Source organism: Xenopus laevis, chromosome 4L, assembly GCF_017654675.1.
Source record: "Xenopus laevis strain J_2021 chromosome 4L, Xenopus_laevis_v10.1, whole genome shotgun sequence".
Lineage (NCBI taxonomy): Eukaryota > Metazoa > Chordata > Amphibia > Anura > Pipidae > Xenopus > Xenopus laevis.
Window position 1 is genome coordinate 33,388,380 of NC_054377.1, and position 24,779 is coordinate 33,413,158.

General features: G+C 39.0%; 1 protein-coding gene across 2 annotated transcripts in view; it reads right to left on the reverse strand.

Annotated features, from left to right (window-relative positions):
- The window catches only part of rpgrip1l.L (RPGRIP1-like L homeolog), a 111,981-nt gene that overhangs the window by 42,873 nt on the left and 44,329 nt on the right, over positions 1-24,779 (reverse strand). For both annotated transcript variants that reach the window (XM_018257765.2, XM_018257766.2), the window contains exons 10-18: positions 16,937-17,082; positions 16,537-16,643; positions 12,863-12,913; positions 10,291-10,470; positions 9,138-9,255; positions 3,711-4,163; positions 3,470-3,621; positions 2,941-3,304; positions 2,514-2,725 (exon numbers count right to left, since the gene is read on the reverse strand). In XM_018257765.2, coding sequence (XP_018113254.1) covers positions 2,514-2,725; positions 2,941-3,304; positions 3,470-3,621; positions 3,711-4,163; positions 9,138-9,255; positions 10,291-10,470; positions 12,863-12,913; positions 16,537-16,643; positions 16,937-17,082 — 1,783 coding nt within the window. The remainder of the gene's footprint in view (positions 1-2,513; positions 2,726-2,940; positions 3,305-3,469; positions 3,622-3,710; positions 4,164-9,137; positions 9,256-10,290; positions 10,471-12,862; positions 12,914-16,536; positions 16,644-16,936; positions 17,083-24,779) is intronic.

The following is a 24,779-nucleotide window of genomic DNA, read 5'->3' on the forward strand; positions in this document are numbered from 1 at the left end:
AATAGTAATTTCATCCAGACTGACCAAAAATTCATAAAATTGAAAGTGCTCGATAGTGCTTAGCAATAAATTAAAGTTGAGAGAATTGATTAAATAGAGACCGCAATAAATAGGATAAATATTAAAAAACACACAATGCTCAGGTTCAGAAAATAAGTCAGAAATGGAAAAGAGGAGGAGGTGGAGTTGTCCCAAATCTACTACCTAATTATTTCTATCCCTGAGACACCACAAAGTCAAAGAAGGCAGAGTACCCGGGACTGGCGTTCTGAGTCCTTTTTAACTTTAACTTTTTATATTTAAGTCAATTGGGTTTTCAAAGTAGTGGAGGGGGTGGGGAGGTCTCAATACCTCAACCAGTGCTCGGTTCTTCGCTAATCTATCTGATACTAAAGCTCACGAGAGCCCGTGGATTTGTGTTTTTTTAGGCCTATATAGCTCTCTTCCAGTTTAGGACTAGATTAAAATTTGAGACCACAGTCCCGGGTACTCTGCCTTCTTTGACTTTGTGGTGTCCCAGGGATAGAAATAATTAGGTAGTAGATTTGGGACAACTCCACCTCCTCCTCTTTTCCATTTCTGACTTATTTTCTGAACCTGAGCATTGTGTTTTTTTTAATATTTATCCTATTTATTGCGGTCTCTATTTAATCAATTCTCTCAACTTTAATTTATTGCTAAGCACTATCGAGCACTTTCAATTTTATGAATTTTTGGTCAGTCTGGATGAAATTACTATTCTTCATTAATTGTTAAGCACTTGCACTTTAAAGTTTTTTAACTTAAAGTGATTGGAGGGGGTTACTATTAAATAATATATCCTGTAGTAAAAGGATATACACTATCGTGAAATAGAATTGGCTATAGCTAAGGGTATATGTGTACCTATTTTTCTTAACCCTGCATATATAATAGAATGAATTGTATCACAATTATTTAATGAATTCATAATCATTGGATTTTAATCGGTTTCATCATAGCACAAGCACTTTTTTGGGATTCATATTTAAAGTAATTAGCAAATTTGCACGCAATTGAGACTATTTAAATTAGGTAGGTTTAAACTACTAGAGACTGCTGAGCGAGTTTTGAAGCTAGTGGGGTACTTTTTTCTCTTTTAAAACGTTTGACTATTCGACCATTCGATAGTCTCTTTAAAAAAAAAACTTTGACTACCTACTTCGGCACTTTAAACCTACTGAGCTACAATGTTAGCCTATGGGGACCTTCCCCATAAGCTTTCTAAGCTTTTTTTGATCGAAGGAAAATCCTTCGATCAAGGATTAAAATTGTTCGATCGAACGATTTTTCCTTCGATCAAAGTATTTGAGGTAAATCCTTCAACTTCGATGGTCGAATATCAAGGGTCAATTAACTGTCCCGTTGCTCTAAATCTAACCATTCCATTTCCATATTTTTATTTATTTCATACAGTTAGATACTGTATGTTCACGAGTGCTGACCCAGTATGGTTATTTTATTGCATCTTACTGCAATGAAATGAATCTGTTTCTGGGCATGTGTCCAGGATTATCAGTTTCCTGCCAAATGTATATTTAAAAAATATTTTTGCTGAATGCTGCAGATGGAACATGAGGATATGTTAGTTTAGAATTGAAAGTAAAGAGAGAACAATGTGTAGTGCATATGTGGTAATTTTCTACAAAATAACACTTCTGTGAGTTCCATTTGCTGACAATAACTCTTTCAATAACAAAAGTGACTAATTTAATTTGTGTTTGGCAGAGTTCTATATTCATGGCAAGCAATCATGTATGCTTTATCATTCTAAAGGCAGCATTGTCCTAATATCACAGCCTGAGGGCCATATTTTGTGTTGCTATTTATTAACACTGTATCCTATTGAAGCATTCTCTATAGAAGTAAAAGGAAGCAGGATGAGCACGCACAACATTAAAGGCTAGAGGGAGATATATATATATATATATATATATATATATAAATATACACAAAATATACACATATATATATATATACACATATATATATATATACATATATATATATATATATATATATATATACATATATATACATATATATATATATATCTCAGTGAAAAACGATCAACAAGACGTATAGGTAACTTTTGATTTAAATTCATATTTTGAAAAGAAAATGTTTAGTGTCAGAATCACTTTAAATCAGAAAATCAAAAGAAGGTAAATAATTCAAAAACTATAAAACTGAAATGTTGCTTAGAATTAGCCATTCTAACCTTGCTAAAAAGTAACTCTTCTGGCCTTAAAAAATAATGAATGGGTTAAATGCTATAGGTTAAAAAAAATCATAGAGAATAATCTAGGTAGTTTTTACAATTCACTGCTTCCATCTTTTTTTTAAAACCATAGAAGGACAGAGGAATTCTCGTGGTTTTTAAAGGAAAAAACTTTTTTCCTTCAGTTTTCCTCAGAAACTTATTGTTTGTACATGTAACTGTGTTTTCAGAATAAAAATAATGTTTTTAACATTCAGTGCCAGTGAGTACTTACTATGGGTTCCGGGATAAGTGATGCTTGTTGTGGAGTTTGCATGTCTTCCTCTTTGAGCAAACGGACAGGGATTGTTTTTTCTTTTGGCATTTTATCCACAACCAAGCCTGTTAAGATAGACATCTTTGGAGGAAGATAGGTAGCATTCCACTTTAGGGTCAGCTTTATAGTACCATTAGAATGGCCATTTTCATCTGTCAGCTCAAATGTTCCTGAAAAAATATGAAGTTGATTAGCAGCACATGTTATTCTCCCACAGACTTTCAAAATTGTTGAGTGTTTCAGATTGGGAGAACAATTTATGCAAAATTATTAAAAACAACCACGCTATAAAATGCACTAACCAGGGTACACACACTGGTTAATAAATCTTTTTTGTAATGATACAATTGACTAATTGATTAGAAGAATTTTTGAGAAGTCCTACCTGAGATGCACTTGTCTTGAGCTAGAGAAAGTAGTGGCACCTGGGCTTTCCCAATGTATTTATCAATTGAGTCATTGTCATCAAAGACATAGAGTACAAGGACTTCAGACTTAAGGTACTGGTCTAGGTTACCAGACATTGGCAATGGGAAGCACATGCAGTCCTCAAATTGTGGGCTATTGCTATTCCGGATGATAGATGTGAAGTGGTCGGCAAAGCTGAAAAAAGTGTAGCCAACGTAGGCACTTGGTTTCGGTGAACTTGATCTTGACTTCAGGTTGCTACAGCTTTTTATGGTGATGTATAACTTATTAAGGTTGTCATCTGCTGCAGTGTAGAGTTGAGGCTCTGTAATAGTGATGGACTAAGAAACCCACAGTAAAACACAAAAAAATATAGTTTGATTTACAATACAATGAAATATGAGGGCACATTTTGCATAAGGATGATTAAATCAAACTGGTAAATTCAGAAATGAACAACTAGTGCACAGATATTTATAGAGATAAACTGCAGAGATAAAAGGTACCTGATTATTTCCCATAGGTTCTTGAACATTAGATGAGATATAACCCAGAGCCTTTGCTCTCTCCTGATAAAGACGTATTGCTTGCTCCATGGGTACACGCAACCTGATCCAATAATCTACTGTTCCATAATTACAAGTGTCACCTTGAACTCCTAAAATTATGAGAATTAGATGTTATTTGTAATCTGGAGGCTTCACCCATTGAGAAGGCACTGAGAATGTTAAACAAAATACTACTAACCAACTAGCATTGATGTTGAAAATATACGGCCACTCTTTTCAAGGATTTCATGGAACCTCAGCTGACACAAAGCCACAGTTTTGTAGTCAGTGCCCACAGCAATATGTACTTCGAGTGTTGATGTGCTTTTCTGGATGTATTGCAAGAAAAAGTCATCTACTCGTATCTGATATTGAGAAGTGAAATCATAGACAGGTCGTAGACCTCGCACCACAGGTGTTGTTTGGAGCTCAAAGTCATAGAAAGCAAATGTGCAGAAGGTAGCTGGTTCATGGTCACCAAAAGTTTCTATGGCAGTTGGAGAAAATGCTATTTTAGAGATATGAATCTCTAACAAATTCTCACCACGTTCAAGGTGCACGGTCTCATCAAACTCATCCACATCATCATCTTGTGTAATGTCAGGAGTAAATTTGTATTGTTTTGTGCCATAAGCAATGTCCTTTAGCTGGGCTGAAAACATAAACAAATACAGTTGGGTCAGTAAATGTGCAAAGCAGGTTGACCTGAGAGCAAATATGCATTATTTAATTATGAATTGTATGCTCAGATATGTACACTGCAGTTTTGTTCAACAGACTAAACGGGGGGAGTTCACAAAAAAATCTTATAATATGCCTTAGGCAGAAGCTAAGATGTTTTACAACTGTTTTTAAAATGTTATTGGGTGCCAAGTTAAGATAGCAACTGCAAAGCAGATCGATATTGAGACTAGATTATGATTATGTTACTTATATTGCAGATTAAGCCATCTCCTGTTCCTTTTTCAGTATATTAATCAATTGACTGCTTAGTTGCTAGGGCCATTGTCACTAAATAAAATAAATAAGTATATCTGCAATTTAAGGACTGATTGTATCCAAGTGACACCGGACCCTGGGTTACTTTAAATACGGCACAGGCTACATGCTGCACGTCTCCCTGGTGTTAAAAAGAACAATGCAATGATATTTGCATGTTTATTCGTTTGTAGGGCAACAAACACAAAACAAAAACTAGAAAGAAATTAAAATATTTTACTCCACACAAATACAAAAACGGAGTGTAGAAAATTAGTGACACCTTTGTTGTAAGAAATATTTGGATGTCAAGCAAGTGATTCTTCCTTAATTCGTATGTAACAAGTATGAACCGAGAAAACTTGTTTCTCATACGTTATATTGTGTCTGTCTGCAACACATTGAGCATGGAAAAAAAAAGAAAATAAGAGAGGATTGTCTGAGGAGGAAATACAGAAAATTATAAGAAAGCCTGGAAATCTCAAGGCTACAAGTCAATGTTCCTGTATACACCGTACAGAACTTTAGCAAGAAGTTTGAGGATCATGACACTATAGCTAATCTCCTGGATGTGGACACAAGAGAAATATTGATCAAAGATTACATATAAGAGTTGTTAGCATTGTGTAAACATCCCATAAATACAGAGGAGCAGAAGTAATTAAACCATAGATAAAAAGTATGAAATATCTACAGATTTTGTGATTTCTTGCAACTAAATATAGCAAAATCTGAAAATGAAAGACACCACATTCTACTTCCTCTCCCTACAAGAAAGGTAAAAACAGTGAACTGTTGCTCTTGCTTATAGGGACAGGACGTATTCAGATTTCGCCCTGTTTAGTGAAAGAAATCTCGAAAAACAGATACTTTCAAATCGAAAAAAACAATATGTATGTCAATAAACTAATGTTGAAAAAAATGGGGTATACAGTCTCTAAAACTACTATCTACAATCTTTATAAGCCTCCGTAACATGATGTTGCTTGTGGGTATACAATTGTTGTCTTGTACTCATATCCTTTACTCTGTAAAGCACTGCTACATAAATAATAATGTCTGGGAGTTCTCTGACCACTATTGTACCAGCCTATAATGGTAGTTGTAAGGGGTTAAGCCAAAGCTTTAGATATAGTCTCCTGTAGTAGACATTTGTCACTCAACTGCATTAATCGTGGTTTGTCCTCTCCCAGATCAAGCTCCTAATATACTCTTAGGACCTCCTGACTCCACAGACCAATAGCTCCACACTGCTCTGACAGCCCCATAAGGGCCCTAGCATATGTTTGTTTAAATTCATGCTGAACACAGCAGAATGCAATGATTATGTTTATGACTTTTTGCTATTTCAAAATGCATTTTTTCATGATGTTATATACTGAATATGCAGCAAACGTGTATCATAAAAATTCAGTATGTCACAAGGATAACCACGCCAAAATAACTGGAATTTGTCTTTGTTAAAATTAAATTTCCTGTCAATAGCAATGTGTTTTCACTCTCAGTATCACAAGTCTTGAAGAAGATCCAGTAAAATCTACAAATACCCCTCAGTGTAAGCTGTAAAAGCAGAGCTTGTTTATGATTAACACTGTGAAAATCTAGACCTGGGTAATAACGCATGGCAACCAATCAAATTTTGCTTTAATTGTAGCTGGAAAAAAGCGAATTACGGTTTGATTGGTAAGGGTTAAAGTTGAATAGTTCAGTGTGAAAATAAAAACTGGGTAAATGGATATGGATACATTACATTTTTGGCTAACTAACTATATTAGAAACATTTTTTATTTTGCGCAGCCTATCTATTTACCCAGTTTTTGTTTTTACACTGAACAATTCCTTTAAGGACATGTGCAACTTAGCCTAGTGATGAATGAGCCCCAGTTTGTCTCTCCATGTTTCTTAGCACCTAAACATGTAGCAGTAAACATTTAGCTACAGGCAGTTTATTTAGCTACAGGCACTTGTAGCCATATGCCATATGCTGTCACTGAGAATATCTCTCTAACTTCAAGGACACATCAGTCCCTTTTATCAGCAACCATTACACTTTTGGGTTCACAGACAATCTGTGCCTTTAAATAACATTAATTTAACACTTCCTTTTTTTTGTATGTGATTTTAAGACAGATTCATGGAAAGTCTTCATTTTATCAAAAGAACTGTAAAGCCTCAAAAAAGTAAACCGAGAAAGCAATTCATTTTTGAAATGCCACATTATTCTCCAGAATGCTCTCCACACTAAAAAAAAAACAAAAAGCTTTGTGATTCCATCTCTTCTCACTCTCAGCACTGTTGGCTCTAACTGTCAAAGAACGTAATCTGCCAGCATTTAAGAGATATGTGCTCAGGCAAAGAGTTAATAACACTATAAAGGAGAATCAAACCAAAATGTTAAAAAAAAACCCTACCCTACATAGACCCCCCCTCCCTCCTCCCACCAGGCTGTGTTACCCCGGCAAATGCCCCTAAGTCTTTACTTACCCCTCTGTGCAGATTCTGTCCAGCGGAGTTCACAAGCGCCATCTTCTTCTCTTCGATAATCTTCAGAATGAAACCAGTGTATCGGCCCATGCACAGTTGGAGCAATTTTCAGTTTCACACACGCCGAAACTCACGAAAATTGCCGGAGCGTCAGTCTCATTCCGAAGATAACTGAATCGGCTGAAGATGGCGCCCGTGAACTCCGATGCCTGAATCTGCTCCGAGGGGTAAGTAAAAAGTTAGGGGCATTTGCCCAGGGTAACACTTAGGCTGGGGGGAGGAGGGGGGGGGTCTATGTAAGGTAGGGGGGTAGGGATTTTTTAACTTTTTAACGTTTGCTTCTCCTTTAAATAACAACCATATTTTCTGTGTTTTTACCTAAAAACTTCATTATCCAATGTACTCATTGAAATAATGAACTTAGGGTGCTAAAGTCCCTGAAATACAGAGCCTTTGTTGACCTTTATGTTTTTTTTTCTGTGGAACAAAAGTTAGACGAGAGTAATTGTTTTTACATTACAAGCACTAAAAAGTTTTAATAAACGTACATTGGAAAGTTGCTTAGAATTATGTTTTCTTTTAGTAGGCAAAGTTTTATTTTAAATTTGACTTGCCATTTAAAGTACACTTTTTTAAAGGAGAACGAAAGGCAAACCTTACTTCTTGTCCCATTTTGTAGATCTCATATGCCCCTCCAGAATCGCTATGTTTATTTAACCAAACCACGTTTACTTTCTTGATATAACACAGGTCTGAAGTTGCAGACTGTTGATGAAAACGGCGCCACCATCTTACTATAGGCTTCCCTTTTGCCTTTGGCTACTGTTTAATACTGCGCATGCACCAATATCCCTCCCCCTGAACCCTGGCGCGCATCATCAACATATAATTATATATTCACTGCACAGCACAGACCTCTGCACTTGTGTCCTTGCTGCTCTAAAAATGTTACCCAACTGACAGCTGTCGGGATAATATACAGCTCCCTGCTCTAATACACAGCTCCCTGCTCTAAAAATGTTACCAACTCACAGCTCCTTGCGTGGCACCGTGAAAGGAAAGGTATCCAGCGTCACCATGGAGAATAGGCACACCGATTCCTATTGGCTGGTGGGCGGGCTACTTTATTCCTTTAGTTGTTATGCATTAACAGACACCTCAAATGGTTTCTAATTTAAGAAATAACTTGAATGTAAAAAAACTTGAATCAGTGAGTTCAGGTTAACAACCCGAAAACTCTAATTAATTAATTAAAAAATTGAAATGCTTGAAGATCGAGTTTTGCTTGAACTGACTCCTACATGACCTTGACAAGGTTTTTGGTTTCAAGCTATTTCCAGGGTATAATAAATCTCGAAAAATTCAAGTTTTTAAATAAAAAAATTTTTAAAAAAATTGTTTTTTAATTTTAATCCGAAAAATAGATTTTTGACCCAAAAAAAAGTTTGGGGTGGGTGATCCACAGTAACATCTGGTTCTTCTATGTCCCTAAACTGACTAATTTGGATGGAAGCAAGGAAGTGACCAATCAAGCTTGCCCCAAACTTGCAGCCTTTTCTATTATCAAAAGGAGTGGATACAGTCATCCCTAGCACCTTTGTCTAAAATGGCAAATCTGTTGTTGTGGAATAGCTCTGGATCAGGCACCCTGTTCTTCAACCCGTGGCTCCCCTTTTAACCTTAAGGGAAGGACTCCACGGACGATTCCGCCTCGATCCGACATGCAAAAACGCAGGCGGCACGTCTGCATCCGACAGTCGCGTCAACAATGCGACACGATCCGACAATAGCATTACTTACCTTATTTCCGTCGCATCCGACATGACACCTGCGTTTTTAGCGCAGCGAGTCGGATCGTGGAGGAATCGTCCGTGGAGTCCTGCCCTAATACACTTATCTTCCGCTTTACTTCAAATGTTCCATCTCCACCCTCTACTTCACAGGCCCATGCCAGCAGTTTACCAACACCTGTTGTTCTTCATTTTGTAATCAAGAATACATTATACCGTAAAATATTAAGTGCCTTCTCAAATATTAAAATTAGTAACACATAGTTTAAAAAAAAAAAGAATTTATGTTCATGCTCTTATCCAGTAAATGGAAAACAAGTTCATTACAAACACTCATGGTATTATTATGACAACATTAAAATTGCCATATTTACCTTCCAGCTTGCGGATTCGCGCAGCTCTAACATCCAGGGCATGAGCATATTGCTCTAACTTGATATCATAATCCTGTTGCATACTTTCCATCTTCTTGGTTATCACCTCCACCTCAGTCTAGAAATATAACACCATTAACAGATTATGCATTGCCATGTAAAGAAATTTTTTCTCTGCTTCACAACTGGATACAAGTTCCCGGAATGAAATCTAACAGACCTCTAATATTCTCTTGCAAGAGCAACAGTATATGATGCGGGTTTAGGCATTTTACATGCTGCATTTTTTCCTCTACTCAGTTCATCATACTGAAATAAGACGCTTTGTAAATACAATCAATTATATATTCTGCATTTTTTCTGAAATAATCAAGTTTATCTTCACTATCCCTCTTTCAGCATCTGTTTCTTTTCATTCTGTCTTCATGCAGCAGTTGGGTGTCAGATATTCATTGACAGTTAGATCCAATATATCTTATATGGGGATTCATTTCCTAGCAGATGTATTAGAGCTTACTCAAATAACTGATTTCAAGTACAAACATCTAACAAAATTACATTTTGCAAAAATCCTGCATGTAGAGAGACATTATGTCTGGTGATTTGAATAGAGTGAGCTGTAATACATCAGGCAGGAGCCCCCCATAAGACATATTGGATCTAACAGTCAATGAATATCTGACACCCACCTCCTGCATGAAGAGAAACAAATGCTGAGAGAGGAATAGAGAATATGAACTTTTAATTGATTGTATTTAGAAAGTTTTTTATTAGTGTGTTGAAGTTTATAATAATTTTTCATTTTCAAGATAAGTTGTCGTTTCGGCCCCCTCAGACCAAATCGGCAGCTTATCTGCCTGTGTATAGATCCTTTCTGGTGCTAAACAAATAGATATCAGGCCAATATGTATAAGGCAGGTTTAAAAATTTTGTCAGGCAGCAAACACACTGGCTCATTGATGTGGTCCTTTCCTGATGGGCCCGCATAGCAGATTCTTATGATATGATTGGATCAGCCCAATTCTGCCCAGAGTGTAGGTGGACAAATCAGGTAAAGATCTGCAAATTTGGCTACCTTGACAAATGAGCAGATCCAATAAAATTTAAGAAAATAGATGGATGTTATTGCCACGTCTTTTTTAATTGTCTAAACCTGATAGTCCTTGTTGATTTTGTGCTGCGTGATCAGCATGTTCCGGGTCTTCTCCAGCTCCTGAATTGTCTCTGCATGACTTGCTATTAGTTCTTTCGTTGACTTCTCTGTATCTTTGTTAATATCATCTTCTATGCTATCCAAAAACATATGATCCTTATTCTTTTGCTGTTTTCGTGTCTAAAAGAAAAAATGTTTTACAAGTTTTAAAAAATATGTTGTAATAACAATGCAGTTACTGATATCTGTACACTTCAAGGACAAAGAAAGTATAGCGCACCAGGGCAGTACTGTCCAACTAGCGGCCCCCCTTTGTGTGGCCCTCCATTAAAGTCTACCTACTGTGTTTGCTTAATTTTGTGTAAACTTTAAAAGGTATCAGAATTTAGATTAACTGGCCCCTGTATTGTTCACACCTCCCATTCAGGCTGTAAAAGCCCTGTATTTTTCACACCTGAAATCCACTGCATTGGTCACATCTGTAAAACACAGCAATGATCACACGTCAGACTAAATGCCCACAGTGTTCACATCTCAGATAGACTGTAGGAGCAGCACTGGCATTGTGTCACTGTACGTAGTGCAGTAAGAACTGATTACATCATGATCAATTACTTGCGTGATCCTGATAGGCGTCCCTGTCTCCAACCTTGCTCTGCATGTGCCTTCTCTACCCTGCACTTGCATGCCCCACTCTGCCTGCTTTATGTTGCCTTTGCATGCCCCACTCTGTCTGCTCTACGCTGCATGGGCGTACCCCACTCTGCCTGCCCTACTCTACCAGTGTGTTCGATACTCTGCCTGCCCTACACTGTATGTGTGTTACATATTCCGCCTGCACTGCTATGCCTGTGTGTGCCAGAAGTCCCTTAGGTGCTGGTGGTAGCTGTGCTCTCCACAGGCATATGGATTTAAAGGAGAACTAACCGCCCCCTCCGAGATACAACAGCCTGAATTGCCCTAGATCTGCCCCCTTTACCTCTCTTTTCCCACACAGTGTATCACCTATAAGCAGAGCAGCGGCGTCCCTTGGTACCATCTTCTGTAGGTTTGTATTCTCTTCGGGTCTGTTCGCTGTCACGGAGCTTGCAGACACAGGCGCAGTTGTAGTGGATTCCTGACAAGCCCCAAATGTGTATGCACCTGCAGGCTCTGTATTGGCGTAAGACCCGAAGAGGATATGAATGGATAGAAGATGGTGCCAAGGGACCCCGCTGCACCTCTCTCTCCCCACACAGTGTATCAGCCATTCGGTTTTTAAGATATCGTCTTAACATTTCTTGTGATAACATGGGTGAGATATATAGTAGGTGTGGTTTTAAAAAAGAGATGGTCAACACCGGCTTTCATTAAGTGCCCTCTACCTAGTAGGTCAGAAAAATTCTGGCCAGGCCCAGATAAGTGGAGATTTAGGGGACACCCACATTGGTTCAGAAACACCGGGGATGTGCAGGAGATACAACAGTTTTTTAAAATTTTCTGTGCGCCAATCCCCATTGCTCTGGTCCCGATGATGAACATTTGTGAGAATAAAAGGGAAGGGGGTGATGAACGAGAGTGGACCTAGGGGTGCCCACTATGTAAATAGGTAAAATCGCTGAAGGGGTTCTAAGATGCACACATCGCAGTGATAATAACTGCTTACCTGATACCCTGTAGAAAGTCTTTTGGCTCAATTTGCTTCCTTTTCTGTCTACTTTTCTTCAGACATGGGCAGGCACATGTGCAGTAGAATGAAAAAACCCAGCTTTTGTGTTTGAGTTCAGCTCTAACTCTACTGCGCATGTGCCTCCAGACAGGAATGAAGAGAAGACTGAAGCAGACAAATAATATGAGATGAGGAGCTTTTTCAGACGTACCCTGTGCAATTTTTTATGAAGGATGGGGTACCAAGTGAGCGATTATAATTATGACCTTTAAGGAAGGTTGGGGTTATCCCCAGATGATGCTAACTATGCCCTGATCCAGTGCACTTGGGAGCTAGCTAATCAAAGCAAGTCTGATCTAGGTCTGTAGCCTTCTGCAAATGTACAATGCATTGTATGAATGGATCTTGAATACAACTACTGCCTGGTTTCTAAAAAGTTTTCTTACTCAGCAAGCATTGCAATAAAGAATCTCAGATGTAACTGAACAGCTGATATCAATACAATATATTTGCTGAAATGCACATGTAAAACTAAACCATCCAAATGTTTACAATAGCATAATATTTCTCAGTGCCATGCAACACTGCAAAAAAGGGCCAACAGGGGTTGTATAACTTGCTGCAAAAGAATATCTCCTTTTCAGTCACAAAAGTATGGTAAAGTTTCTTTCCAGTCTACCTGCAAAATGTGTTACAGTGCAAAATATGGAAGCCACTTTACCAGAAATAAATATTTTTAAGCAAGTTCTGTTGGTTAGGGGACGTTGACAAATTAATGTACTTTTGATGTAATGATAAAAAATGCAAGGGATCTAAGTATATCTATGCAGCAAACCAAGTTTCACTCTTGTTTTACAGCTGTAATTGGCATTGTACATGACAGGTCAGTTGAAAACACAGGTAAAAACAGAGCATACGATTTACCTTTATTAGCATTAGAGCCTCACTTAGTTCAGCCAAGTCCACATCACTCTCCTGAAGTGAAAACATATATATATGAAATCAGATGAGCATAAGTGTACCTAATTTACATTCTGAGTACAAGGGAATCTCTGGTCAAGCATAGGCCTCTGCTGAGTGGTTTTAAATAATACAAACTGTTGTGTATTCCAATGCACTGAATTTACTAGAATTTTAATGAAAAAAAGATTTTATTTTTGCGTTTCCACTGATCTGATCAGGAGTTAACTTTAATTTTCTCCACTCTTACGTTTTTATGAATGTGGATGAAGAGAAATATCCCAAACAAAAAGAAGATTTTGGTCTTTAGGACTTCATTTTTACAATTATTGTATTGCTTGCTGCCAGGATTGGTATTTAAACTGGCTTTTTACCAATGAGCTGTATCAAAAACTATATGGAAAATGTATAGTCTATGACCTGAAAATAAACATGAGCAATTAAAAAAAAATATATATATTCATAGCTAAAACTGGTCACCTAGGAAAGCATGTATGCAGTTCAAAAAAAAGTTGATTTAATCAATGTTGATAGAGTCTACTAAAAATAAATTACAGTGTTCACAGCCTAGGGGACTTTAGTTTTGGCAGTCATATTCCTGAAGTTCTTATAATTATAAATAATTGCATAATGATTGTCTTTTAACTGAAACACTTGGCATATTGATTACATTTTACTGAGAAGTCAATTTGACTGGAGTGAATTTATTTTGAGAGGTTCTTATTCTTGAAGCGTTCTGTATTGCACTTCAGAAGCAATGCTTTAGACAGTGGGGCTTATTAATGAGCACTGAATTCTGCCCACAGGCAGTAAATACCACTAAATAGCTTTTTTTTTTAGCCAACAGTATGTAGAACAATGCAAGCAAACATTTGATTGGTTGTCCAGGTGCAGATGTGTCCTGTATTTATAACTGTCCCCAAGAGATTCTAATCTGCAGGTAGGCTGTAGCTCAATACTACCCAGGATTGGAAGTGCAGTTGTGAAACTTGCATAATCTCACCTAGGGTAAGGGTCCGAGGGATACATTAGGCTTTAAAGGAACAGTTCAGTGCAAAAATAAAAACTTGGTATATAGACAGGCTGTGCAAAATAAAAAATGTTTCTAATATAGTTAGTCAGGCAAAAATTGTAATGTATAAAGGCTGGAGTGACTGGATGTCTAACATAACAGAAGACAACTTCATGCTTTTCAGCTCTCTAACTCTGAGTTAATCAGCGACTTTAAAGGGGGGCATAACGACATAACTGTTCATTGAGTTTGTAATTGATCCTAAGCATGCAGGTCAGATTCAAAAGCAAACTGTTATGACCCATGTGGCCCCCCTCAAGTCACTGATTGGTTACTGCCTGGTAATCAGTGGAAACCATGGGGTAGATTTATCAAAGAGTGAAGTTAGAGATCTCCAGAGTCCGCAGAGTGAAATACCGCCTGTCTCCATTTATTCTTATGGGATTTTAAAAGCGTATTTATCAAATTTATCACTATCACCCTTTGATAAATACGCCTCTAAAAATCCCATAGAAATGAATGGAGAGAGGCGGTATTTCACTCTGCGGACTGTGGAAATCTCTAACTTCACTCTTTGATAAATCTACCCTCAAGAGAGCTGCAAAGCAGGAAATTGGGATCTGGCTATTATGTTAGACATCCAGTCACTTCAGTCTTTACAGATTACATTTTTGGCTAACTATATTGAAAAAAATTTTTCTGTTATTTAAGACATCCTCTCACTTTAGGCTTTATAGATTTCATTTTTGTATAACTAACTATTTTAGAATTTTTTTTTTATTTTGTACATCTATTTACCCAGTTTTTATTTTTACACTGAACTTTAAACCAGCATGGGGGACCTCATACAAATGCCCAGATAAAAGCTACACAATAATAGACAGTAAGGGGGAAATGTGAATGGGAGGATTGCAGTAACATCTTGTTTCTATCAGTCTTGGAATTCACGGTCAAAAGAAGCAGGCAAGCACCATTTTATAGACTCTATTATAAAGGCAAGCTTTCCATCATCTCAAAACCTTGTGTATGCACCAGAATCGGGGATCAGATACAAATGCCCATGCAAAACCTACACAATTATAGACAGTAAGGAGCAAGTGTGAATGGGAGCTAGTAAGTTGCAGGTAAAACTTAGTCCCTCTGTAAAATGTATAATTAAGCAATTGAATTCTTAATGAATCAGATGAAAATTAAGCGTAGGACTGGCCAGATATGGGATGACTTTGACGTAGTTGGCCAGCTTAAATATATTGCAATATATGGACAAACAATCCCTGTGTTGTTTAAAGGGTAAGGCATTTTTTAGTAGCAGTATGCACAAAATGTCTCTGTCTTAAATATATTGATAATGGGTTGAGTGCAGAGGACCTCTTGTAGTTGACTATATGTATTTTGTGGTCACACCCTCATTGCACCCCCGCCTAATGGTTTTAAAAAATAGTGGTGAGCACAACTTTCCCTTGTTTGTTATAGTTATACAGGAGCAGTGACCAGCTCCATGTTGTAGCTCCCACCCCTCCCAGCTATAGTCAGGTGATCCCACTGGTGTCTAATAAAAGGGCAGCCAAGTTTGGGAGTTTTACTTTGAAAGCAGCTAGTAAGTTGCAGGTAAAACTTAGTCCCTCTGTAAAATGTATAATTAAGCAATTGAATTCTTAATGAATCAGATGAAAATTAAGCGTAGGACTGGCCAGATATGGGATGACTTTGACGTAGTTGGCCAGCTTAAATATATTGCAATATATGGACAAACAATCCCTGTGTTGTTTAAAGGGTAAGGCATTTTTTAGTAGCAGTATGCACAAAATGTCTCTGTCTTAAATATATTGATAATGGGTTGAGTGCAGAGGACCTCTTGTAGTTGACTATATGTATTTTGTGGTCACACCCTCATTGCACCCCCGCCTAATGGTTTTAAAAAATAGTGGTGAGCACAACTTTCCCTTGTTTTATATATATATATATATATATATATATATATATATAAATATATATATAAATATATTCGAGTTTGGTAAGATTCTATGCCACTTAATATGATATAAACTTTCGGTTATTTAAATATTCATTATATATAATTATAATTATAATGTTTTCCTTTAAAGGATTTCATATGAGGACATTTTTAAATGTTAGTATAAAAGATTTTTAATGATCTAAACTATTAGTTGTAAATTAAATATCGGCCTTCTGCTTTAAATACCAGAAAAAAATATGATCATATAAGACTTGGCAAGAATGGTCTTCCTGTTTTCCCTTTTATGAAATTTAATATACAGTATTTTACCTAAGACCTTAAATTGTCTGTATCATCAAAGTTTAGGGATTTAATTAGTTCAGAACTGTTACTGTTACAATGAATCACAACCCAAATTGGTACATCGTTTTTCAATTCTCAGCATCAAAGACAGATCTGGAAAAAGCATAAATTTGATAAACTTACATATTTATATCTTAAAACACTAAGCATGATTTTAAAATTAAAAAAAAATATTAAATGTAATAAGATATTAGCATATATAAAATAAATTAACATTTGTGGCTAATACAGAACCTAAACGTTACTCCAGTTGGGTATAAAATGGAGGTTCACGAGTGGGGAAAAGGCTTTTTTAAATTTGTTTACCTTTGTGAAAAATTGAAATCTGCTGTGAAATTCATCTAGTAGTTGTTTTTGTTCCAAAATTTGCAACTTAAGCTTCCTATTTTCTTCATCAAACTTTTCTGTTTGTTCTTTAAAGGAGAGACAAAAAAATCAAGTTAAAGCAAATTTGTTACTAATTAGAAATAAACATAAATGTCAGTCAGACAAGTGTATGAATATGATGTAAGGCTATGTTAACCTATATTGTAACAAACCTGACCATAAAAGATTAGCTGCTGGATAAGAAAACATTGGGCCACATTCAGCAGTAAACCTAGTACATTCTACAGGTAAACTTTAGAGTGCATTCAGCTCATCATTTGCAGCATACAAGTCCTAAAAAGAAAATACAGGCAAGTTGAGATTGCCAATATCAATGTACCTTTTTCCTGCCTAAGTTTGTCAAGCATCTCATTTTTTTCTGAAAGATCAGATTTAAGAGCAGTCTCTAGCTGGGCAATTTGGAGATTCAGCTGCTGTTCCTTTAGCTTCCTCTGCTGTTCTTGACTACTGTTCACATCGAAAGCACTACAGGAAGAGAAAATGTGCACAAGACACTTGAATCAATCCAGCATGTGATGTTTTTAATGTAGTCAAAGATTGTAAATACTATTCAAAAGCCAAGGCAGTGATATTTCTTCTTGGGTCTGCACATAAAAATACTGATAAAATTCAGTATTGGTAAAAAAAAAAAAAAAAAAAATTACTGAAAAACTGTTCCTCCAGATACTAGTTTATGGTTATTATTCCTTTTTAAAATTTAATTGTGTGAGATTTTTATTCACTGCTTTAAAGGGGAAGTTCGCCTTTAACTTAACATTTAGTACAGTGTAGACAGTGATATTCTGAGCCAATTTACGATCAGTCTTTTTTATTTTTTGTGTTTTTTTTTTTTAAAATGATTTAGCAACTCTCCAGTTGGAAGTTTTTTTTTTTTTGTTTCAATATTTTTTATTGAAGAAATCGTGCATTACAACATATCTGTTATTATTATTACCATTATCTTGCAGATACATACAGTAGTCAGAGCCAGTTGGAAGTTTTAGCAGCTATTTGGTTGTTAGGGTACAATTTAACCTAGCAGCCAGGTAGAGGCTTCAGTGAGAGACAAGAATATAAATAGTAGATGGACTGAATATAAAGATAACTAAAAAAGAAGAAAAAGCAATATTAATATAATTGTAACAAAGAAATTGTTTTTTGGCTGACAGCATCAGGGATCCCTATTTAAGAGCTGGCAAGAAGCAGAAGAAGGCAAATAATTCAGAAACTATCGTATATAAGCCGACCCGAGTATAAGCCGAGGTACCTAATTTTACCTACAAAAGCTGGGAAAACTAGTATAAGCCTAGGATGAGAAATGCAGCAGATGCAGGTCAGAAGCAGGTGCAGGTCAGAAGCGCAGCCATCTTCAGGGAACAGTGTTGGATAGGGATGTAGCGAACGTCGGAAAAAAAGTTCGCGAACATATTCGCGAACTTGCGCAAAAATGCGAGCGGTTCGCGAACGGTTCGCGAACCCCATAGACTTCAATGGGAAGGCGAACTTTAACATCTAGAAAAGACATTTCTGGCCAGAAAAATGATTTTAAAGTTGTTTAAAGGGTGCAACGACCTGGACAGTGGCATGCCAGAGGGGGATCAAGGGCAAAAATGTATCTGAAAAATCTGCCTGTGTGTGCTTGGAAGAGATAGTGTAGGGGGAGAGCTGTTAGTGATTTCAGGGACAGATGATAGTAAGTTTGCTGGCTAGTAATCTGCTTGATACTGCTCTGTATTGGAGGGACAGAAGTCTGCAGGGATTTGAGGGACATTTTAGCTTAGGTAGCTTTGCTGGCTAGTAATCTACTGTTCTCTTTAAACAACTGCCATACGTTGACCTTGTAGGCATTGTTTGCCCAGTTTTTTTGGACGCAGCCACTGAAGCACAGTTGCCAGAAAAAATATGCCATATAAATGCTGAAAATAGTCATTTTTCGCCATACGTTGACCTTGTAGACATTGTTTGCCCAGTTTTTTTGGACGCAGCCACTGAAGCACAGTTGCCAGAAAAATTATGCCATATAAATGCTGAAAATATAAATTTTTTTGGTTGCAGCCACTGAAGCACAGAGGCCAGAAAAATTATGCCATATAAATGCAGAAAATATGCATTTTTTTGGTCGCAGCCACTGAAGCACAGTTGACAGAAAAATTATGCCATATAAATGCTGAAAATATAAACTTTTTTGGTTGCAGCCACTGAAGCACAGAGGCCAGAAAAATTATGCCATATAAATGCAGAAAACATGCATTTTTTTGGTCGCAGCCACTGAAGCACAGTTGCCAGAAAAATTATGCCATATAAATGCTGAAAATATAAATTTTTTTGGTTGCAGCCACTGAAGCACAGAGGCCAGAAAAATTATGCCATATAAATGCAGAAAATATGCATTTTTTTGGTTGCAGCCACTGAAGCACAGAGGCCAGAAAAATTATGCCATATAAATGCAGAAAATATGCATTTTTTTGGATGCAGCCACTGAAGCACAGTTGCCAGAAAAAATATGCCATATAAATGCTGAAAATAGTCATTTTTTGCCATACGTTGACCTTGTAGACATTGTTTGCCCAGTTTTTTTGGTTGCAGCCACTGAAGCACAGAGGCCAGAAAAAATTAAACCAGTAGGGTTTGCACCCTAGTTTGTAACGGTGGCGGAGGGAGGAGGAGGACGCTAAAGGACAGCTGTGTGTGGAGTCATGAGGCTTGAAGAGAAGGACAGCTGCATAGAAGTCAGAACAAGTCTTCCGGCGTGCAGTAACCCTCCGAGATCCACCCCTCATTCATTTTAATAAAGGTCAGGTAATCGACACTTTTGTGACCTAGGCGAGTTCTCTTCTCAGTTACAATCCCTCCTGCTGCACTGAAGGTCCTTTCTGAGAGCACACTTGAGGCTGGGCAAGACAAGAGGTTCATGGCAAATTGTGACAGCTCTGGCCACAGATCAAGCCTGCGCACCCAGTAGTCCAGGGGTTCATCGCTCCTCAGAGTGTCGATATCTGCAGTTAATGCCAGGTAGTCCGCTACCTGCCGGTCGAGGCGTTCTTTGAGGGTGGATCCAGAAGGGTTGTGGCGCTGCCTTGGACAGAAAAACATTTGCATGTCTGACGTTACAGACTGGCCAAAGGGCTTTGTCCTTGCAGGTGTGCTCGTGGCAGGATTACTGGCACCTCTGCCCCTGGAATGTTGATGAGTTCCTGAAGTGACATCACCCTTAAAAGCATTGTACAACATGTTTTGCAGGCTGGTTTGTAAATGCCGCATCTTTTCGGACTTGTGGTATGTTGGTAACATTTCTGACACTTTATGCTTGTACCGAGGGTCTAGTAGCGTTGCGACCCAGTACAGGTCCTTCTCCTTAAGCCTCTTGATACGGGGGTCCTTCAACAGGCATGACAGCATGAAAGACCCCATTCTCACAAGGTTGGATGCAGAGCTATCCATCTCCGCTTCCTCATTATCAAGGACTGCATCATCCACGGTCTCCTCCCCCCAGCCACGTACAAGACCAGGGGTCCCCAAAAGGTCACCACTAGCCCCCTGGGAAGCCTGCTCCTGTTGGTCCTCCTCCTCCTCCTCCACAAAGCCACCTTCCTCCTCTGACTCCACTTCTGGCACCTCTCCCTGCGTTGCAGCAGGTGCCTGGGTTCGTTCTGGTGATTCAGACCAGAAATCGTGCGCTTCCAGCTCCTCGTCACGCTGGTCTACAGCCTCATCTGTCACTCGTCGCACGGCACGCTCCAGGAAGAAAGCGAAGGGTATTAGGTCGCTGATGGTGCCTTCGGTGCGACTGACCATATTTGTCACCTCTTCAAAAGGTCGCATGAGCCTGCAGGCATCGCGCATAAGCACCCAGTAACGGGGGAAAAAAATCCCCAGCTGTGCAGATCCAGTCCTACCACCCAGTTCAAAAAGGTACTCGTTGACGGCCCTTTGTTGTTGCAGCAGACGTTCCAACATAAGGAGCGTTGAATTCCAGCGAGTCTGGCTGTCAGAAATCAAACGCCTGACTGGCATGTTGTAGCGCTGCTGAATGTCAGCAAGGCGTGCCATGGCTGTGTAGGAACGTCTGAAATGGGCCGACACCTTTCTGGACTGGGTGAGAACGTCCTGGAATCCTGGGTACTTGGAGACAAAACGTTGGACTATTAAATTTAACACATGTGCCATGCAGGGCACATGTGTTAAATTGCCTAGTCTCAACGCTGCCAACAGATTGCTTCCATTGTCACACACCACTTTTCCGATCTGCAGTTGGTGTGGGGTCAGCCACCGATCGGCCTGTGACTGCAGAGATGACAGGAGTACAGATCCGGTATGGTTTTTGCTTTCCAGGCACGTCATCCCCAAGACAGCGTGACAACGGCGTACCTGGCACGTCGAATAGCCTAGGGGGAGCTGGGGGTGCACAGGTGTGGAGGAGGAGAAGGAGGACCCAGCAGCAGAGTAAGAAGAAGAAGAAGACGAGGTAGAGAGCGATGGAGGAGTAGAGGTGGTGGCAGAACCGCGTGCAATCCGTGGCGGTGACACCAACTCCACTGTTGTTGTTGAGCTACCCATTCCCTGCTTCCCAGCCATTACCAAGTTCACCCAGTGGGCAGTGTAGGTGACATACCTGCCCTGACCATGCTTGGAGGACCATGCGTCAGTAGTCATATGGACCTTTGGCCCAACACTAAGTGACAGAGATGCGGTAACTTGGCTCTGCACATGTTGGTACAGGTGTGGTATTCCCTTTTTAGAAAAAAAATTGCGGCTGGGTACCTTCCACTGCGGTGTCCCAATTGCTACAAATTTGCGGAAGGCCTCAGAGTCCACCAGCTGGTATGGTAAAAGCTGGCGGGCTAAGAGTGCAGACAAGCCAGCTGTCAGACGCCGGGCAAGGGGGTGACAGTCAGACATTGGCTTCTTACGCTCAAACATGGCCTTCACAGAAACTTGGCTGGTGGCAGATGACTGGGAATGGGAACAGGTGGTCAAGGTGGAAGGCGGAGTGGAGGGTGGTTCAGACGGGTCAAGGAGAGCAGAGGTAGAGCAGTAAGATGCTGGACCAGAAGGAGTGTGGCTTTTAGTTTGCCTGTTGCCTTTGAGGTGTTGCTCCCAAAGTGCTTTGTGCTTGCCGCTCATGTGCCTTCGCATAGAAGTTGTACCTATGTGGCTGTTGGGCTTACCAAGGCTCAGTTTCTGACTGCACTCATTGCAAATTACAATGCTTTTGTCAGAGGCACACACATTAAAAAAATCCCACACTGCTGACTTTTTGGAAGTGTGCGATCTGGCGGTAACAGTAGAAGTTGGCGGAGTTGGCGGTATTGGCGGCAATGGCGGGTGCGTTGGCCGGCTGAACACAGGTGCCGATACATGTTGTTGCCCTGCTGATCCCTGCGGGCTGTCCTCCCTGCTTCTTCTAAGTCTTATTCTCCTACTGCCTCTCTGACTCTCCGTCTCTCCATCTGAACTACCCTCCTCTTGCTCTCTTCTACTAGGCACCCACAAAACATCAATCTCCTCATCATCATTCTCCTCAGATGCATCAATTTCTTCTGACACATCACAGAAGGAAGCAGCAGCGGGGACCTCCTCCTCATCACTCATTATGTCCATCTCTATCGTGTTCTCTGCCAGAATTAAATCTGGTGTAAGGTCCTCATCTCCTTCATCTTCTTCTGGCAATAATGGTTGCGCATTACTCAGTTCAAGAAACTCATTGGAAAATAACTCCTCTGACCCCAGTGAAGAAGGGGCACCGGTGGTGGAGGAAGTGTTACGTGGGGTGGCCATAGCAGTGGAGGATGAGGAGGATGTTGTGGTAAAGTTAGAAACGGTAGAGGATGGGGTGTGCTGTGTAAGCCAGTCAACTACCTCTTCAGCATTTTGGGAGTTCAGGGTCATTGGCTTTTTAAAACTGGGCAATTTGCTAGGGCCACAGGATTGCATAGCAGCACGGCCCCTAGCACGGCCTCTGCGTGGCGGCCTGCCTTTGCCTGGCATTATTTTTAAAAAAACAACAACAACAACAAAAACTCAGTTGGTTTTTCTGGAAACGATAATACACACAGCTAGATGGCGGGTTGAAGAAAACACTGTGCAAATAATGCCTACAAAGTCAACGTATACACTACTACAGCGGTGGATACGGATTACGTAAAATATATGAATGCTGCTTGAAAAAAAGTAACTCAAGTGGTTTTTCTAGAGACGATAATATTATCAATATTTAGACAAAATGTGAACAAGGTCACACAGCTCGATGGCGGGTTGAAGAAAACAGTGTGCAAATAATGCCTACAAGGTCAACGTATACACTACTACAGCGGTGGATACGGATTACGTAAAATATATGAATGCTGCTTGAAAAAAAGTAACTCAAGTGGTTTTTCTAGAGACGATAATATTATCAATATTTAGACAAAATGTGAACAAGCTCACACAGCTCGATGGCGGGTTGAAGAAAACAGTGTGCAAATAATGCCTACAAGGTCAACGTATACACTACTACAGCGGTGGATACGGATTACGTAAAATATATGAATGCTGCTTGAAAAAAAGTAACTCAAGTGGTTTTTCTAGAGACGATAATATTATCAATATTTAGACAAAATGTGAACAAGCTCACACAGCTCGATGGCGGGTTGAAGAAAACACTGTGCAAATAATGCCTACAAGGTCAACGTATACACTACTACAGCGGTGGATACGGATTACGTAAAATATATGAATGCTGCTTGAAAAAAAGTAACTCAAGTGGTTTTTCTAGAGACGATAATATTATCAATATTTAGACAAAATGTGAACAAGGTCACACAGCTCGATGGCGGGTTGAAGAAAACAGTGTGCAAATAATGCCTACAAGGTCAACGTATACACTACTACAGCGGTGGATACGGATTACGTAAAATATATGAATGCTGCTTGAAAAAAAGTAACTCAAGTGGTTTTTCTAGAGACGATAATATTATCAATATTTAGACAAAATGTGAACAAGCTCACACAGCTCGATGGCGGGTTGAAGAAAACACTGTGCAAATAATGCCTACAAGGTCAACGTATACACTACTACAGCGGTGGATACGGATTACGTAAAATATATGAATGCTGCTTGAAAAAAAGTAACTCAAGTGGTTTTTCTAGAGACGATAATATTATCAATATTTAGACAAAATGTGAACAAGGTCACACAGCTCGATGGCGGGTTGAAGAAAACAGTGTGCAAATAATGCCTACAAGGTCAACGTATACACTACTACAGCGGTGGATACGGATTACGTAAAATATATGAATGCTGCTTGAAAAAAAGTAACTCAAGTGGTTTTTCTAGAGACGATAATATTATCAATATTTAGACAAAATGTGAACAAGCTCACACAGCTCGATGGCGGGTTGAAGAAAACACTGTGCAAATAATGCCTACAAGGCCAACGTATACACTACTACAGCGGTGGATATGGATTACGTAAAATATATGAATGCTGCTTGAAAAAAGTGACTCCGGTGTTTTTTCTGGAGACGGTAATATTATGGATATTTAGACAGAATGGGAACAAGGTCACACAGCTCGATGGCGGGTTGAAGAAAACAGTGTGCAAATAATGCCTACAAGGCCAACGTATACACTACTACAGCGGTGGATACGGATTACGTAAAATATATGAATGCTGCTTGAAAAAAGTGACTCCGGTGTTTTTTCTGGAGACGGTAATATTATGGATATTTAGACAGAATGGGAACAAGGTCACACAGCTCGATGGCGGGTTGAAGAAAACAGTGTGCAAATAATGCCTACAAGGTCAACGTATACACTACTACAGCGGTGGATACGGATTACGTAAAATATATGAATGCTGCTTGAAAAAAAGTAACTCAAGTGGTTTTTCTAGAGACGATAATATTATCAATATTTAGACAAAATGTGAACAAGGTCACACAGCTCGATGGCGGGTTGAAGAAAACAGTGTGCAAATAATGCCTACAAGGTCAACGTATACACTACTACAGCGGTGGATACGGATTACGTAAAATATATGAATGCTGCTTGAAAAAAAGTAACTCAAGTGGTTTTTCTAGAGACGATAATATTATCAATATTTAGACAAAATGTGAACAAGCTCACACAGCTCGATGGCGGGTTGAAGAAAACACTGTGCAAATAATGCCTACAAGGCCAACGTATACACTACTACAGCGGT